The 18,159-nt window shown below is 39.0% G+C and overlaps 1 protein-coding gene across 3 annotated transcripts; it reads left to right on the forward strand.

Annotated features, from left to right (window-relative positions):
• The first annotated feature begins 9,890 nt into the window (after positions 1-9,890).
• On the forward strand, positions 9,891-15,994 carry LOC136766872 (cyclic nucleotide-gated channel rod photoreceptor subunit alpha). 3 transcript variants are annotated; one of them, XM_066720726.1, is made up of 9 exons: positions 9,891-10,170; positions 11,477-11,636; positions 11,787-11,912; positions 12,427-12,489; positions 12,841-12,885; positions 13,008-13,127; positions 13,341-13,448; positions 13,552-13,658; positions 13,892-15,994. In XM_066720726.1, the coding sequence occupies exons 3-9, from the start codon at positions 11,809-11,811 to the stop codon at positions 15,310-15,312; spliced, it is 1,968 nt and encodes a 655-aa protein (XP_066576823.1). In that variant the 5' UTR covers positions 9,891-10,170; positions 11,477-11,636; positions 11,787-11,808; the 3' UTR covers positions 15,313-15,994. The 3 variants fall into 3 exon arrangements, with proteins under 3 accessions (XP_066576823.1, XP_066576822.1, XP_066576825.1); XM_066720725.1 differs by lacking the exon at positions 11,477-11,636; XM_066720728.1 differs by lacking the exon at positions 11,477-11,636 and having other exon boundaries at positions 11,791-11,912.
• Positions 15,995-18,159: the final 2,165 nt, after the last annotated feature.

Below are 18,159 nucleotides of genomic sequence, written 5' to 3' on the forward strand. Positions count from 1 at the left end.
AAAAATATATGCAAGTAATTCCTAGTAATGTGCACTATTTTGTAACAGTTGCTAGTCATGTAAATTGTAAGTAAACCTATCAGTAGACAAAACAAATACTCGTTATTGTTTAATATAATAAGTGAAGGGATTTCAAAAGCAACAATGCACTACACAAGTCATGTATAGCTTTTAAGACAGTGAAGTGATCCAGCTTAAGCAATCCTGATAGACAGTACATCAAGTCATTTTGCAGTGATGAACGGTATATGCATGTTAATGTTCTAATTGTTATCAGTAAAATACATACATACATACATACACACAGTGTGTGTGTATGTGAGCAGGTTAATGGGATGAAAGCGTCCCGTGTCTGTTGGTAAATAACTGATTCATCCTCCTTTACTTTCTTACCAGGCACTGGATGCTTGCGGCTCAACAGTACATGGATAATCGGGCTCTGATTGTTTTGGGGAGGATCTTCTCTGAGGTCTGTTGAGTCTATTGAGGTGAACCGGTAAAGGGAACTGGATACACTGGATGTTTCAAGCTCACACCCTGTGTACGGGCCATGATGTATTTTTATCTCTAGAACAAAGTCGAGCCTCACTAGGAGTAAACTGAATTGTTTCCACTGCCGTTGTGTAGCTAAAACTATCCTTTTACATTTAAATAAACTTTTAAGTAAGAATGCTTTCAAAAGTAGACATGTTAATAGATTATATTTATCAATGAACTAAATGCAAACTGAGTGAACAGAAGAAAAATGTACATCAAATCCATATTTGGTGTGACCAACCTTAGCCTTCAAAACAGCATAACATACAATTATAGTTACAAGTTTTTCCCTATATAATTTCAAATGTATTATCTGTCTGTCTGATATCTATCTGCAGAGGGCATTTGTAATATAATTGTGTAATTGCAAAGAGGAGGAAAACCCTTGTATGTCCCTACACCACACATGGAATTGCCCAAAAGTTTAATGAAGAATCTGGATAAAATAGTTTTTCGCTCTTGTGTTTTTGTGCACTGTACTCACTGCTGTCTAAAACAGACTTCTGAGAGCCTTAACAACGTCAACAAACCACATCCTTTTTATCTCTGAAAGAAGTGAACGCGTTACTAACTGGTGTATAAATAGAGGGTGTATATTTGAGGATTTGCTCAGATAATGCCAGAGATATACTGGATATATTGTTTTAAAGTCAGTAGCCTGTTAGATCAAAAGTAACCATGCTGTCGGAGCTTTATAATGGTTGTTGTTGCTCTAATTTAAGCTTTGCTGTACTCAAATTCAAAAGTCTTTTTTTGTTGGCTCACAACTTAAAATGTATTAGTGGTGACACTATTGTTAATTTTACTGTATAATTTAATTTGCGCAATACATTGTATGCCAGCAACTATCAACCATTAAGCAAATGATCAGTTCAATTAAGGTTTGAAATGAATTAAGTGATTAAGCTAAATTTGAACAAAAAACACCAGGACAGTGGGGCCCCGGGACTATGATTTGGGAAACACAGGTCTACGCAGGGCCAGTGACAGTACAGTGTCTTCGAATTTCTAAAGTGAAAAAGACAGCAGGTGATTTTTAGGTTGTTTTAGGTGCTTAAAATAAATAGTGCCAAATTAAAATCCACTGCTCTGCTGGTAAGTTTTGCGCTGGCTGTGTCATGCCTGTAATTGTCTCAAGCACATGAAGCCCTGGTGCTCGGTGATTCGTGTTCCCATGCCACTGAGACCAGTACGGCCACAACACAGAACAGGTTTAGATGCCACATTCAGAATACCTGGGGATAAACAATATAACTGGGAGTGGATTGGGCAAAACACCAAATTTCCCGTGGCATTTCCTTTGTGCTCTAAACCTTGTTGGATCTACCTGTGACCTTTATTAAGTGTTGCATGCCAAGAGTTCCTGTGAGAGTAAACAGAAAATAAAAATACTGGATGATTTATGTAATAATAATAATAATAAAAAATGACTGCAAAGGAAAGCGAATACTATAGTAAGCAAAGTCCATAAAACAAACGCATTTTTATGCTATAACAGACATGGAAAAACTAGACTTCAGTAAGATACTTTTCAAAGAAACGTTGGAATTGGAAAAGCAGTCAGTAGCTGTGGGGTTGATACACCAAATATTTGCGCCCTGCCTCAGACATTTGCATATTTATCAGTCTTCTTCAACTGACTATGCAATTTGTCAAACAGTACAGAAGAACATAGTACATTCAATCTTGATACGTCATTGGTCACATTTAACATTTCTTGGATCTCGGGTCTCCACTGTCCACGATTGGGAAGGCCTGATTTTATTTTTTATTTTTTGTGGTGTCTTCTGATGCAGAATTGCTCTTGTGCTACTTTTCTAGCTAACGTCCTCCAAACACTGCAGTAGCTTTAATTTCCTCCATTCCAAGTAAGTGTCACCAAAGGTACCTTTCTCTTCGATGAACAAGCCAGGTGGATATAATATCAACCCTATAAACCTGTGCAGTTTTTAAACAGTATTATGATTATACATATTTCTTACTATTATTATTATAGATGAGAATGCATTTTAAATATATTTACTACATTGGTCTCTGTCACTGAACTATTCATTACTGTGTACTTGAAATAGTTGCACATTACCTCCCGTGAGGCTTCTGTGTTTGAAGTTGCACTTTTTTGCTCAGTTGTCAAGGTGCTTTTCTGTCAACAGTGTAAGTAACAAACAGCGGTTAATATCAGCAGTGTGGTGAGTCCTTTCTTGCTCAGATCAAATTAAGATCATTGCAATGTTTGCCTTTTTGTAGTGCTGACTATTTTCTGTGGAGTTTGGATATGAAGCCCTGGCTTAGGGTATCACATGAACTTTGCAGTAGTTATTCCATGATGGGGTACTTCTATTATGTCCCTATAGCTTTAAGATTAACAAGAGAGAATTATATGAGTTTTATACAGTGGATGCACATAGATGTATTGACACACTATATGCTGGTGATGTTTATTTTAAGCAGCCCAGAAATTGCCCTTATTTATTTATCTAAACCACACCGAAATCTCAACATCCATCTTTTCAAAAGTTTTGCTTTGTTTTAACCAGCTCTGCCTTCTGTTAAATGGCCGTATTAGTCAGGCTGGTGAGCTGAGGATGAATTCCATGAATTACCTGTTCCTAATTAAAGTTTGTCAGTTTCAATTTAGAAAAAGGGTGGAATGTCTTCTGTTGTTTTTTTAAGTGCTTGTTTACATTCCCCTGTTTTTTGTCATTCATTACACAATTTAAAAATATTCCCATCTGCCTTTGGTATTGTAAACATCTCATTTTTATTATATCCATCTTCTCTAGTATATGAGCTATTCTCCATTTTTACATCTCTGTTTTCTGTTTTCTTTATGTGCTCTCATTCGGTCACAGAAACATGTTCTACTGCTTCCTGCCGCCCTGTATATCATAAACATGGAGGCAGACAGAGAGAGGGATGACACACTGGTAGATATAACTGGTTAAGAAAGGGAGATGAGCTTCAATACTTCAAAGGTAAACATAGTTCTGTGTTGAACAGGTGTCATGGTACAGGTTTACTAGTCTGTGAAGAATTCCAGTCCATTTCAGAGCGCGGCTGTCTGGGTTTTATATGTAATGTGGTGTGTAGCCAGACTGGAAATACAAGACCATGAAATAAGCTACAAAACATGCACCTTCAGGTAAACGTATAGAAAAAGAGATGTGAAATTGAGTCAACCATAAACCGTGATCTCCTAGACCTCAAACGCCTCACAGTTACTACTTTGATGGAACTTTTTACAGATTCTTCTGATTTTAAATAGGAATCTGTTTGCATCCCTTTTGATGTCATTGTCTTTCCACGAGTTAAGATTCGGATCTGATTCTGGACGGAATCCTGTAGGACTGCAAGAACACTTTGGCAACTGCACGTGTTAAACAGGAGACTGGGGGGCAGAAGGATAGGCCCTCCGCTTTTCCCAGGGTTTCTTGGGTTGGTATCCCAACTTTCCTTGACAAATGTTTGATTTGGTTGCTTTTAGTCAATGCTCAGGCCTCCTGACTCCTGTCAACCACCAAACATACCTCACTGGCAGTCTGCCACTAGGGGTGCTCTACTGCTGCCCGAGAGAGATCAGAACATTGGCTGAACACACATCTCCACAATTAATCTAGGTGACTAGTGAAATAAATAATCTGTTGAGGTCTGAATTATATTTGCTCATGATGAACTCTAAAAGGGAGGCACAGTGTCCAAAGAACAGGATGAGTTTCCATCTGGGAACATTCAAAAACAGACTGATAGGATCCTTGATCACTTAGTTATTAATGGACACCAAACGAGCATGATGGGGCGAATGGGCTCCTCTCGACTGGACACTTTCTCATGTTCTTATGTTCTTATCTCTCGTGCTGTAATCTGCAGTTGTATCTCATTGTGCTGGCTTTAGTATCTGTGTATTAAACTTAGAATTTTGTATTTTATTCTAAATTTTTTTGTATTCAACTTAAGATTAAGACAGTTATATGTATGTTTTATACTGTTCCTGATTGTGAGTTGCCTTGGGCCAAGTCAGTTTGGCCATATTCAGCTGGCTAGTGTGTTATTTCCTAGCGACATCGTGTTGATAGCAAATACGGCTTTAGGAAGCATAGGTCCTGAAAAGAGCATTGTGAACCAATGAAACACTGGGGACCACGAACAGACTCCACACAGTAATCTGACTGACAGGAAACAAATGTATCATATTTATCCCTAGCTTTATGTCAGGTGACCAGCATTGCGGCGAATCCAGACATGTGAGCGACTTTATCCCCCTTCCACCAACTTCCAAATGTGTGAAACACAATGACACAAATAAACACTGCTTGTCCTTACAGTTAAGTGTCAGAATGCCACCTAGGCAAGGCAGTGTATGTTGCCATGCATCTCAATACCGCCTGTGCTGAAGTAGTAGAAACATGATATTGCCATTGAGTATTATTATTATTATTATTATTTTTATTTCTTGGCAGACGCCCTTATCCAGGGTGACTTACAACATAAGTGCAATACAAAGTGCAAGAATACAGTTCAGTACAAGGCATCAATCAATACAAATTAAATTTAACTAAAACATAGCAATTCAAAATAATACATTTTACAAATTCCAATTTACAATTTACACAAGTACAGTAAGTGAGGTCCTACATGCTGGACGGTAAAAGCTAAGTCCTGTCAAGATGTAGGGTTACAGTCAAGGGCTACGGGAAAGGGAGCAATGAGGAAACAATCAAGAACACAAGAAGCATAATAAAACTGTGAAGTGCTATCTAGCAGGGATAGAGGACTAATATTACAAGTGCTGTCGGAAGAGATGTGTCTTGAGTAAGCGTCGGAATGAGGTCAAGGACTCTGCAGTTTTGACTTCGGTGGGAAGGTCGTTCCACCATTTAGGGTCCAGGGATGAGAAGGAGCAGCTCTGGAGGAAGGAGAGTGGAGAGGAGGCAGAGTTAGTCTTCTGGCACTGGAGGAGCGCAGTGGTCTGGAGGGGATGTATGGAGAGACGAGGGACTGAAGGTAAGACGAGTGTCTGAAGGTAGCCATGGACACTATCTACAGTGCACAGTACTATGAAGGGTAGCGTTCAGCTGTTCTGAGTTATGCTAAAATATTCTGTTCTACTTATCTTTCACAAAAAAGAAACATCTTAAGCATAATGCATCACGCTGGTAAAAGAATACCCTGCAGGTGGGAAATAGATGGATTATAAATTATATAATTATATTTATACTTTATATTTTATATATTTAATCCATACACTATCATGAATACCTGGAATTAATTTTGGTATCTGGGATTTGTTTGTTCTGCAGGAAAAATTGCAAGAGTCTTAAACCGGCACGAGGTGTATGTTGACTTCAACATGGGCGAAACAAATGACACAAGTTTCCATCCTACTTCAGGACTTCTGCTAATCTGAAGGTGTGTATGTTATAGATATGCAACACAAAACGTGCAGCAAGAAGTACAAATAGATTGGAGTGTATATATCTGATTACTGAGTTCCTTCTCAAAAGTCATTATGTCCCATAAGCACTGGAAACACGTGAATCAATTTCAGTACAATGCAGTGGCAGCTGGTGACTTTTTTGACACGTGAGGCATGTATCAGAAACAAACAAACAAAAAAATCTATAGTGCATCTATTATGTGTTTGACAGCCGAGAACCAACACTACCAAGACCAAACCGGGTTTTCCATTGGAATGAAGGTGATCTAACTTCACAACAACAGCAACAACAATAATAATAATGTTATTATTATTATTATTATTATTAAGTATAAACAGTAACATCTGCATGAAATTAAAAATGCAACACCAGCACCTTAAGCACAGGTTACAGATTGTCTTAAAAACAAAAAAATGACAAAAAGAGTCTAAAACAACATGTATAGCTCCGGTGCACACTGACTGGTGCTGGTATTGTGGCAGCTACAGCATTGACAGCTGGCCTGACTGAGTATTGTCACTTGTGTCATCTAATTCACAGGCAAACAAACTGCACTCTTCAATCTCCTGATCAATGGATTATTTCTTCAGCCACACACTCCCCAACATTGTGTGTTAGCTGGGTCTAACAATTCATTTTGTATCGTCTTAGACAAGCCAGAAAAAAACGATGCATTACGTGTACTTCGTTTGCATTATACATATGTGTTCATTGTGCTCACTGACAGCAAGGTGCCTTGCTCCCCAAGCAGCACGTCTAGAGAGGCGCTCTCCTGCTCCACGTGTTTCCGGGAAACCTCAACCCTCATGAGAACATAAGAAAGTGTCCAGTCGAGAGGAGCCCAGTAGCCCCATCGTGCTCGTTTGGTGTCCATTAATAACTAAGTGATCAAGGATCCTATCCAGTCTGTTTTTGAATGTTCCCACATTGTCTCTTCAGCCACATCGCTGGGGAGTTTGTTCAGATTGTGACGCCTCTCTGTGTGAAGAAGTGTCTCCTGTTTTCTGTCTTGAATGCCTTGAAGCCCAATTTCCATTTGTGTCCCCGGGTGCGAGTGTCCCTGCTGATCTGGAAAAGCTCCTCTGATTTGATGTGGTCGATGCCTTTCATGATTTTGAAGACTTGGATCAAGTCCCCACGTAGTCTCCTCTGTTCCAGGGTGAAAAGGTTCAGGTCCTCAGTCTCTCAGTAGGACATTCCCTTCAGACCTGGAATAAGTCTGGTTGCTCTCCTCTGAACTGCCTCTAGAGCAGCGATATCTTTCTTGAAGTGTGGAGCCCAGAACTGTCCACAGTATCCAGATGAGCTCTAACTAGTGCATTGTACAGTCTGAACATCACTGCCCTTGTTCTCAATTCGACACTTTTGACAATATACCCTAACATCCTGTTTGCCTTTTTTATTGCTTCCCCACATTGTTTGGATGGAGAAAGTGAGGAGTCCACATAGACTCCTAGGTCGTTCTCATGCGTTACTTCATCTAGTTCTATTCCTCCCATAGTGTAATTTTAGTGGACATTTTTGTTACCTGCATGTATTACCTTGCACTTGTCCACATTGAATTTCATCTATCAGGTGTCGGCCCACAACTGAATATTATCTAAGTCCCTCTGAATAGCCTGTGCTGCCGAGATTGTATCTGCTGAGCCGCCTATTTTAGTATCATCTGCAAATGTGACAAGTTTGCTAACTATCCCAGAGTCCAGATCATGAGTATAGATTAGAAAAAGCACAGGCCCTAGTACTGATCCCTGTGGAACTCCACTAACAACCTCACTCCAGTTAGAAGCGACTCCTCTAATCGACACCCTCTGTTTCCTATACATCAACCAGTTCATAATCCATCTACTTACATTACCCTGAATGCCTACAGCTTCCAATTTGAGGATCAGTCTTTGGTGTGGAGCTGTGAGGCAGCTGTACCAACCTGCCACCCGTACTGTTTCATTTCAGTCTACAATAGATCAATAAAGTGTTTAGCACTACAGACAGCATTTCTAATAACTGTGTACTAATTTCAAAGGCATCCAAATTAGTTCATATATATAAGATCTCATTTTACATTTTTAATTTTAATGTACTTGAACACAAATCAAGCTCCTTCAAGCACAGGTCAATCTGACAAAGAAAATTAAATCCCCTTTTAAGAGATGCAAATAATTAAAATGCACACAAACTGGCTGTTTTATGATTTTTATGCATGCTTTGCAGGACCGCATACCTAATTGTTTTGGAGTTTTATCAATATTGAGATCATTTTAACCACTTCTGTTCCTCTCCTCAGCATTGTCTTCTTCAAGTGATCGCAGAGCAGTGAAGGCTAGTGGAGGCACAGACAGAAGCGGTTTGCACGTTTCTACAGACAAGACAGGTGATCCTTTGGGTGCGTCAGTGACCCGCATCTACAAAACATTATAAAGCACTTCTCCAGCAGCTTTGCACAGTGAGACAGTGACACTGTACAACGTGCAGATTAAATAAATAATTTTTGCTTAAGACATATTCTTTTGGGCACATATTAATGTTCGTTTAAAATGGAAAGACTATCAGAGGCGGAGTTAATGGGGAAAACGAACTAGCCTAGACCTTATTGAACTCCACCGTGGTACCAGTTTGGGTTAACGGAGGAGGCAGGTTTTAATAGGATTAAGGGATATCACATACTGCTGATGAGGCACAAAGATTAAAGCTGTCCTGTGCAAGTAATCTCAAGGTTATCTAAGCCACAGTTGGGGCAGCAGCACCAGGGACACTGAGGTGAAAGCATCCGCCCCTGACAGGACTCCTGAACTATAAACTGTCCCACTACTGTGCAAAACTATTATGGCACCACACTTGTGGGACTAGGACCAGGGCCCACATATAGAACAGATAAGTACATGGCATTTAGTTCTGTACAGGTAAAAGGAAAGTGTATCCTGGTTTCAAATTACAGAGCTGGTGTTTTACTGACAGCCAGAGAGGAGTTTTGCCACTTTTCTGTTGAATTCTACAAACAACAAACCAAACAAAACTAAAAACAGAGAAATGCAAATATATGCCAACAGAGGTCACAGCACAAGCCAACGTCCAGCAAAATCAATCAGCAATATTTTGGAACAAGACTTGACATGAAAGAGCTTGTCTGTGCTCTATTAGACATAAATTAATGTTTTCCCTATAGACATCTGTCTGTTGTATGTTTTTTCTTAATTAAGCAGTTTATAAATAAAATAGTTTATAATGCTATTGTAAAGTTAAATGGGGCAATGACCTTGATTATTGTTTAACTTATTAGGTCTCCTGATAGAAAACAGTATTAATCGACATAATATGCTTGTAATTGCATGTCAAGTATTTAACTATTCTCTTTCTCTTTCTCACTAGGTGTGTATATTGCCACACAGCAAAAGGTCCAGGGGCTACTTTTATATCTTCTGCAATTCTACAACCACAGTACATTGTATGTGCACCCCCTAGGCCTAATCTTTATTGGATTGTAGATACATTTTAGCCATGTATGCAAGGAACAGTACCATAAAAATTATGCTATTTTTGATTTGTTTTTTAGGCCTTCACGATAAGACATGCAATAAAATTAAGAATTTATTTGCCAGATAAATACACATCGGTTAATATACTTGTGCCAGTACATTGAACTTAAAAACAAATAGTACCCGTTTGTATAAATTATTATTTTTAGTAACCAAGAGTACATTTGCTTAGGGCGGGGTCGCATTGTAATGAGATCAAAATGTGAGTTGGGCAGGTAGTGAATTGTGTCACTCATAACAACATGCACTAGCGATGGCTTCTCTGTAAGTACGGCCCAGTAAGGAGCCTCATGCATATTCATGAGCTTCCTCTCAGGTGGGGGGATAATGGTGACTTTGTCATTTCAATCAATCTCCCAAATCCCCAAATCCTGTACAGGGTCAATGAAAGCCTCTAACAGACAGACAGAGCCATGCTGCAGCCGATAAATGTATTCTAAATTAGCATCTATTTTCATGTTTTGTTTTAATTATTCATTATTATTATTATTATTATTATTATTATTATTATTATTATTATTGAATGCTCATGATCTGACTGGCTTTGTGACTGCCTGTGAAAATGATATCTGGGCATAAGTGCGTTTTCCTCTGGGGGATTATTCTGACATGTAGGATTCCTTAAAATAGAAAAGCCATTTCATTTCGCTGACAACTAGCATTAGGTGAGTGTGCTTTGTTCGTTTTTACTTTGATTTTACTTGTGTGTTTATTCAAATGCCTACATGTATCATTATTTAAGATCTACACAGTGTGTGCAATTAATGCCATTTGTAGATGTCAATTTTCATTCCTTTTAAGAAAGTAAGATTTTAAAATGCTTAAATCTAAAAATGAGTAAAACCCCTTCCTCATGTTTGAAATATATGTAGGGTGTTTAAGTGAGTACATTCAGATGTTATCATTCTGAGCGTGAGGATATCAAAGTTTTTGTTAGGTGATATTTGAAGGTAGGAATTTGTTGTTGGCAACTGTATAACTTAGATGGATCAACCAATGTAGGTTCTCCTAATCCTCAGTTTATTAGCTTGACACAGTATAATCTTATACTATATATTCTTTGCTTGAATGAGTTCTTAACCACTCAATTCCCACCCTAAACATTACAAATAACTTCAGTGTTTTGCTGTAGGCTACAATGCATTTTAATGTAGGTGTCGTAGACATTGCCCATATTTGGCTAGTGTGAATGCAGCAGTGTCTATCTACACTACAAGGTATGTGGTTTGCTTATCAGAACGGACATGTTGGTGCTTAACTTGCTAAATCCCCCAGTTCCATTATATATTTTTCCTGTATTAAGGTTACATTATTATCAGGTATAAACATTGATACCTGCTCAGGTACGTTAAAAGGTCTGAAGTCTCGTCACAGTCTTTAACAACCATGCATGCTTAAAAGTGTGAAAAGTCTGCATTTATGTTGGCAGGCAGGAATTTGTGAAATAACCTTATATATTAATTAATGTATTTATGACAAGTTTACCGGTTAATGACCTGCACTCTCTGGGTAAGCTGAAGACTGCTGTATACTTTATAAATATGTGGATATGTATTAGTCAGATTATGAAATATGTTGCATGAGCTGTAATACTTTGTGTTAGAGGAAGGTGGCAGAAAGGATGCAGATCTCTGTGCACTTCTGCTGTGTCGGCCACAGCTGGCCTGGGTGGTGACAGTCAAAGGCCAGGATGGGATGTTGGTCATGAAGTTGTCACCAAGATCCCTCACAGCACTATGGGCTCTGTTCTCAAGAACACACTTTTCATTCTGAGAATTGGAGAATGTGGAATTGGAATCACATTTTCTGCACAGATTCTAGAAGTATTCTAATGTGTTCATGTTTTAAAATGAGAGATGCTTGTTTACTGGGGATTAAAAACACTCACAGTGCATAGCTACAATGTCTGCAACAGTATCAGGCCACACTTAGCATCATGCAGGGCCTGACACTGATCCACGTCTTCCACAGATGCAGAGATACTTTACAGAGGTTGGACAACTCCACAAGTGTTGGAGATGCTCATTTTAAATGGCAGAGTTCTGAATGTGTTGAACCAGATGATTCTCTGAAGTGAGTTATTTCACATCTCAGAAGCACATCAACACACACATCCTTTTTTCCCCACCAGGTAACCCTTTTGACCAGCTTTTGGCAAAGCTTTTATTTTTTTGGACAGAAATGACTTCAGCAGAATATACTGGCATTGATGTGCGATTCTTACTGAGGTTCTAACAGCAGCTTCAGACCGGTTTCATCTGGCTGTGTTTCTCTCTGCCAGGCAGCCGCACAAAGATACTGCCATGACCGCAGTGATTAACACCCATCACACCTATTTGGTGCCACCTAGGATAGTCCTACAGGACATGGATGAAGACCTGGAAAGGATGGAAATTGGGGAATCCACGTAAGGCTGGGACATTTAAAGTATCTTTCTTCTTGACAATTGTTATACTAACATCCATTTGATTGTAAAACCAAAACAAAGAGGTTATAGTCTTAAACCATTGCCAGCATTCATGTTACACCCCTACTTACATCTCCTGCCAGTTTATTTAGCCCTCGCTCTCCCGAGCCAAAGAAACACTAGGAATAACAACATTTGATTATTCCAAATGGTCGCTGGTTTCCTGGCATCAAGTGGAGATAATCAACTGCACACAGAAATCTCGATCCCTCATTATTTCTCTTTTTACACAACAGAACCCTTGATTGTTTTATTCTTGTAACTCATGAGGTTCTAAATTGAAAACGAGAGGGTTGACATCTTTGATTATTACCTCTGACAGGCATTGTTCTGAACCAAATACTTCCCTTCTAGAAAAATGAATTTTAATATATTTTTACACAATCGCTACATTGTATGTGTTTAATCTGTTTATATATTATAGTTAATCATTTGTTAATTGACTCTTTCACAGGGATCAATGTCCACCTGGTGCCGGAGCAGCCTTCAATGTCAACAAAAACAATAACAACGAGGAGTGAGTCCATGTGTACTGTTGACGAATGCACAAGACGAAGGAGCTTGTGTGCGCTGTAGAGAACTGCTTCTGGAATTTAAATATCTTCAAATGACACAAGATCCAGTATAGTCTGATTCGGTCTGCACATGACGCTTTCCATTATCCAGAGTAGACTTCAGTGTAATATCAGTTTTGAGAATATATCAAATGCTTGGAGCACTCAGACTATAACTGCACATTGATGTTGGGAGGCAAATTTAAGTATATAGATATAAAAAAAAGAGTGGGCACATCACACCACACCTTTATATTTCATATATGTGTTTTGACCTGCATGTATGGGTTGTTTGATAACTATGTCTTTCTTAGAGAGGAGAAGAAGAAAAAGAAAAAGGAGAAAAAAGAAAAAAAGGAGTAAGTGACATTTGGAAAATGGACTTGCTTGCTCCATTAAAATCCGTTATTGTCAAATCCCACCAGAGCGGTGTAATAACTGCCTGTTTCGTTTGTTTGTTTCCCTTTGGGCTTGTTCACAGCAAAAAAGAAAAGAAGGAAAAGAAAGAAAAAAAGAAAGATAAAGAAAATGCCAAAAAGAACAAAGAGAAAGGAACTGAGAAGGAGAAGGAGAAAGAGAAGGAGAAAGAGAAGAAGGAGGAGTAAGTTTGGTCTTTGTGGGTTTGGTTGGTATATTGCTCCAAGTGTCTGTTGGTGGTCAGTGGTGATGAGTTGTACAACAGTGCCAATGTGGGTTTCTGTTTGGAAACCCACAGGTAGACGTTCACCTGAATTACGAGTCTGTAAAGAAATAATGTTACATTTAACCGGACCGTGTGATTTGTGTTTTTACTTTGTTTTCCTATACTCTGCAGGCCCCCAAAGGATATTTTTATCATTGACCCTGCTGGAAACATGTACTACAACTGGCTGTTTGTCATTACTATGCCTGTTATGTACAACTGGACCATGATCATAGCCCGGTAATGGAAAATAGTGTGTAATTATTACCATTGTCTGTATTTGTTCTAGAATTACCCAGGGAAATGCACTGCAGACCTCACGTGCATCTTGTTTTTGACACAGAGCCTGTTTTGAAGAACTGCAACATGACTACCTGGTCTCCTGGTTCATTTTAGACTATGTATCGGACATCATATACCTCGGTGACATGCTGTTCAGGACCCGGACAGGTGCTGAAAAACTTCTAGACATTTCTGTACCTGTTTAATTCTTAACACTTAAAAACTTCTGCTGGGCCTGTTCATTTGTACAGTTATTTAAGATCCACATTAAATCTGATCCTCTAGCTGTATTCATTGCTGTGTCTCAAACCTATCATATAAAAGGACAATGGCAGGACCTAGATATGCTTCATATAACACATTTATTAATGACTTTCTCCTTTGTTTACGTTCTGCAACAGGCTACCTGGAACAAGGACTTCTGGTGAAGGACGAGAAAAGACTGCGTGAGCGATACCTTCAAAGTCCGCAATTTAAATTAGATCTAGTGTCCATGATTCCAACTGATGTCCTGTACTTCAGCTTTGGATTGAACTTCCCTGAGATCCGTCTCAATAAGCTGTTTCGAGTGGGCCGCATGTTCGAGTTCTTTCAGAGAACAGAAACCAGGACCAACTATCCCAACATTTTCCGCATCTCCAATCTGGTCATGTACATCGTGATTATCATTCACTGGAACGCGTGCCTCTACTTCTCCTTCTCGAAGGCTATCGGATTCGGGGCAGACACGTGGGTCTACCCGGATGTTACAGATCCAGAGTTCGGTCGACTTCTCCGGAAGTATGCATACAGCCTCTACTGGTCCACACTTACACTGACCACCATCGGAGAGACACCGCCCCCTGTGCAGGACTCTGAATATTTATTTGTTGTCGTCGACTTCTTGGTGGGCGTATTGATTTTCGCCACGATCGTTGGTAACGTGGGCTCCATGATCTCGAATATGAATGCTGCCAGGGCCGATTTCCAGGCCAGAATCGATGCCATCAAGCAGTACATGCACTTCCGCAAGGTCAGCAAGGATCTAGAAAAGAGAGTCATTAAGTGGTTTGACTACTTGTGGACCAACAAGAAAGCCGTAGATGAGAGAGAAGTTCTGAAGTATCTCCCCGACAAGTTGCGTGCCGAGATTGCCATCAACGTCCACCTCGACACGCTGAAAAAGGTGCGCATCTTTGCGGACTGCGAGGCAGGGCTCTTGATCGAGCTGGTGCTCAAACTGCGACCTCAGGTCTTCAGCCCCGGGGATTACATCTGCCGAAAAGGTGACATTGGCAGGGAAATGTACATCATCAAGGAAGGGAAGCTGGCCGTAGTCGCCGATGATGGGATCACGGAGTTTGTGGTTCTGAGCGATGGCAGCTACTTTGGGGAAATCAGCATCCTGAACATCAAGGGCAGTAAAGCAGGGAACCGCAGAACAGCCAACATTCGCAGTCAAGGGTATTCAGATTTGTTCTGCCTCTCCAAGGACGACCTAATGGAGGCCCTCACTGAGTACCCGGACGCCAAGGCAATGCTAGAAGAGAAAGGACGGCAGATCCTCATGAAGGACGGGCTGTTGGATCTAGAGGTAGCCAAGCTTGGACCCGACCCGAAGGACATGGAGGAAAAAGTCAACAAAATGTACGTAAGTATGGAGACTTTGCAGACGAAGTTTGCCAGGCTCCTGGCGGAGTATGAGTCCACACAGCAGAAGCTGAAGCAGCGTGTCACCCAGATTGAGAAGAAGATCACGGACCCTGGACAGGTGGAGCCTTCTGAGCCGGTGGATCCAGAGGCAGGAGTAGCTTCTGCTGAGGCAGAAGCAAAGACAGAATAGCGGGATACTTTTAAAGTCCTTCGCCACCACTGTGAACATTTTGTGCTGTCCTTAAAATGAAAACAAGACATACGTACAGCATATCATTGTACATTTCCTGTAATTATCTTGTTTAAGACCGTGTAAAACATGGATGACATGCTCAGCAGGTTGAAGGTTAAAAGCTGTACACAACTGTGAAGTGATAACTGCGTATCAGTAGATGGACTTCTCTGAAACTACAAGGAAGCAATTTCTGTGAACCTTACAATCTAACCAACAAGACTGTATACCAAACGGAAAAGTATCGACTATTTCCATGAATTCCAATTATCCTCAGTTAACATACACTCAGAGACCACAATATTCTCCCTCCTGCACACATGTTGCAACTTCTGAAAATATTTGTTTTATATTCTTATATTAAACATTATAAACAATACAGCAAAATAATAATGTATCAGTCTAGTATTTATAATTGATATTATTTAGACTTGCCCATGGTTAAAGTGAATAGTTTGTTCGCAGAGAAACTACAGTAAAGGATTCTCTCTGCCTGCACAAGAATGAATTGGAACTGAATAGGTTTTATCCATAATGCATCACTTGTTTGTAGAGATAAATCAGATACCTGTGTGAACATTTTTGTGTTGGTATGATATCATCTTTTGCGGTGTACATTTATTAAAATATATGAATTATGTATTGCTATATATTCTTTTCATTTTGAATTACATTACTGTACACATTTGACCTATATTACACCACACTTTCCATCATTTTCATAGTTTTTCTAGGGCATCTCGTCTTCTAAGAGGTGTGGACATTTGCATTAAACAATATTTAAAAACATAATTGCTTAATTGCATAATTGACTTTTGCATTTATAATCCTAAACAAATGCTGTAGCACACTATAGCTTTGGTGAAATATACATTTATTTTAATTGATTAGAACACAATTATATATCTCATTAGGTGTATCCAAAAATGTACAACAAAAATTCAGCAAAGGTATTTACACTTTATAAACATCTTGTATTCTATTTTGATCAAATTAATTTAGTAACACTTTGTATTATATTTTATTTCTCAGAGAAGTATTTAATTGAACATATAGGAGGGTTTGATGTGTTTATTTTCTGTACCGAGACACTGAGAACAGTGGGATAATAAAATATGCCCAAGATCATATGAACATGTGATTATATGTTAAAATATTGAAAGGGGAGGTTGATGAAAACAGCACTGTTTTTCAATGACACCAGTAGTTAGGGAAATTAATGTTGGCATGGCATATTATACAGACAATGTTATTAGTCTAATTTTGTACATAAGTGTATTGTGTTGTAGACTTACATATTGCCCTGCCCCCCTCTAAACTATCCAGTCAATCAAAATTGTATTTACTCTGCCCACTATGACAAATCGGTGATGATGTAAGATTTGAGCTGATTTAAAACGTTAAATGTACATTTTATATTTAAAAAAACAAATCTGCTGTTCTTTCAGAATATTACCTACGGAGCTAAACATGTTAATAATTCTGTGAATAGCTGCTGTGATCGGATGAGCTCCCCGGCCACAGAGAGACTCAGGTGTTCTGGTCTGGAGAGGCTTAATTGACCAATTAGGAAGAGTAAGAATATAGCAAATCGCTGTCTCAGGTATGGTTGGCCAATCAGTCTATTTCCCTGGTCAGGCAGCACACCCTTTCTAACCTCTGTACCTCAGAGACAATATTGGAGAAGCTATTGGAGAACATACTAAGAGCTGACATGTTGTTTTGTTGTGTGTTTATTTAATAAAAAAACACAATGTTATTTTCATTACATCTGTTTTGCCTCCTGGGTGCAAGCTCACACTGCACAGGGAAGAAAACGTTAAATAAACCCCAAAAATCACTTTCTGCAACTGGAACTTCTCACTGGCCCAGCAGGCGGCAGCACAGCACTGAAAGCTGTGGCAGTAGCTCTTCTGTGTCCACAGGGCCACCGTACTTAACACACTAGTCACCAGTCTTTTGACAAATAATAAAGATGCATTTTTCGGATTATACTATGATTTAAAAATAAAGAAAGAAAGAAAGAAAAAAAGATTGAAAAAGTAGATGTTAAATACATGACACGTTATAAAATTAATATATATATATATATTTGCAGAAGAGAATATAGTGGTTTTGCATGATATGTTATTTTCTTTATTATTGGATGTTATTATTTTATTTGTATTATAAAATAGGTCAGGAGTAGTACATGCATTATGTAACAATAAAGGCTTGTTCAGGCTGCAGTGAGTTAATATATGTAAGTTAGTATAAGTAGGCCTATGCAAGTAATTATTATAGTTGAAATAGGCCTACAGATTGATCAGTAATTCTATTTGTGTGACTTACCACATTTTTACCAATAATCTTATTTTCCCTATTTTATCATGGTACACCTCACATTACCACATTGTGAAATGTTTCTTTACCATGGTAAACTATACCACGTGTTTAAACTATGTATTCTGACTTGGTCTTTCTAAATAAATATGACGTTTGAAATAACGATTCAAATATTAATTTAATTCGATTTTTTATTGCATATTGAAATCACTTCGCTGGTATTTAATGAGACGTTTAAATGCAGGTGCAGGCCTCTCTCACACACGCACATGCAAAGATATTGATATTTTACTCGGTTTACTATTAACGCTTACGTCTTGATGGTGATGCAATATGCAATTCGGCTGCTTCTCCTGCAGAGGGAAATTTCATTCAATACATTTCACCCAACTTTTGACACGTTGCACACACCCGCTACATCGCACTTCGCAGTGGTTGCTGGGAATTGTATTGTTGAGTCCTATTGCCACAGCGTTGAAG

This window comes from Amia ocellicauda, chromosome 13, assembly GCF_036373705.1.
Source record: "Amia ocellicauda isolate fAmiCal2 chromosome 13, fAmiCal2.hap1, whole genome shotgun sequence".
Classification (NCBI taxonomy): Eukaryota; Metazoa; Chordata; class Actinopteri; order Amiiformes; family Amiidae; genus Amia; species Amia ocellicauda.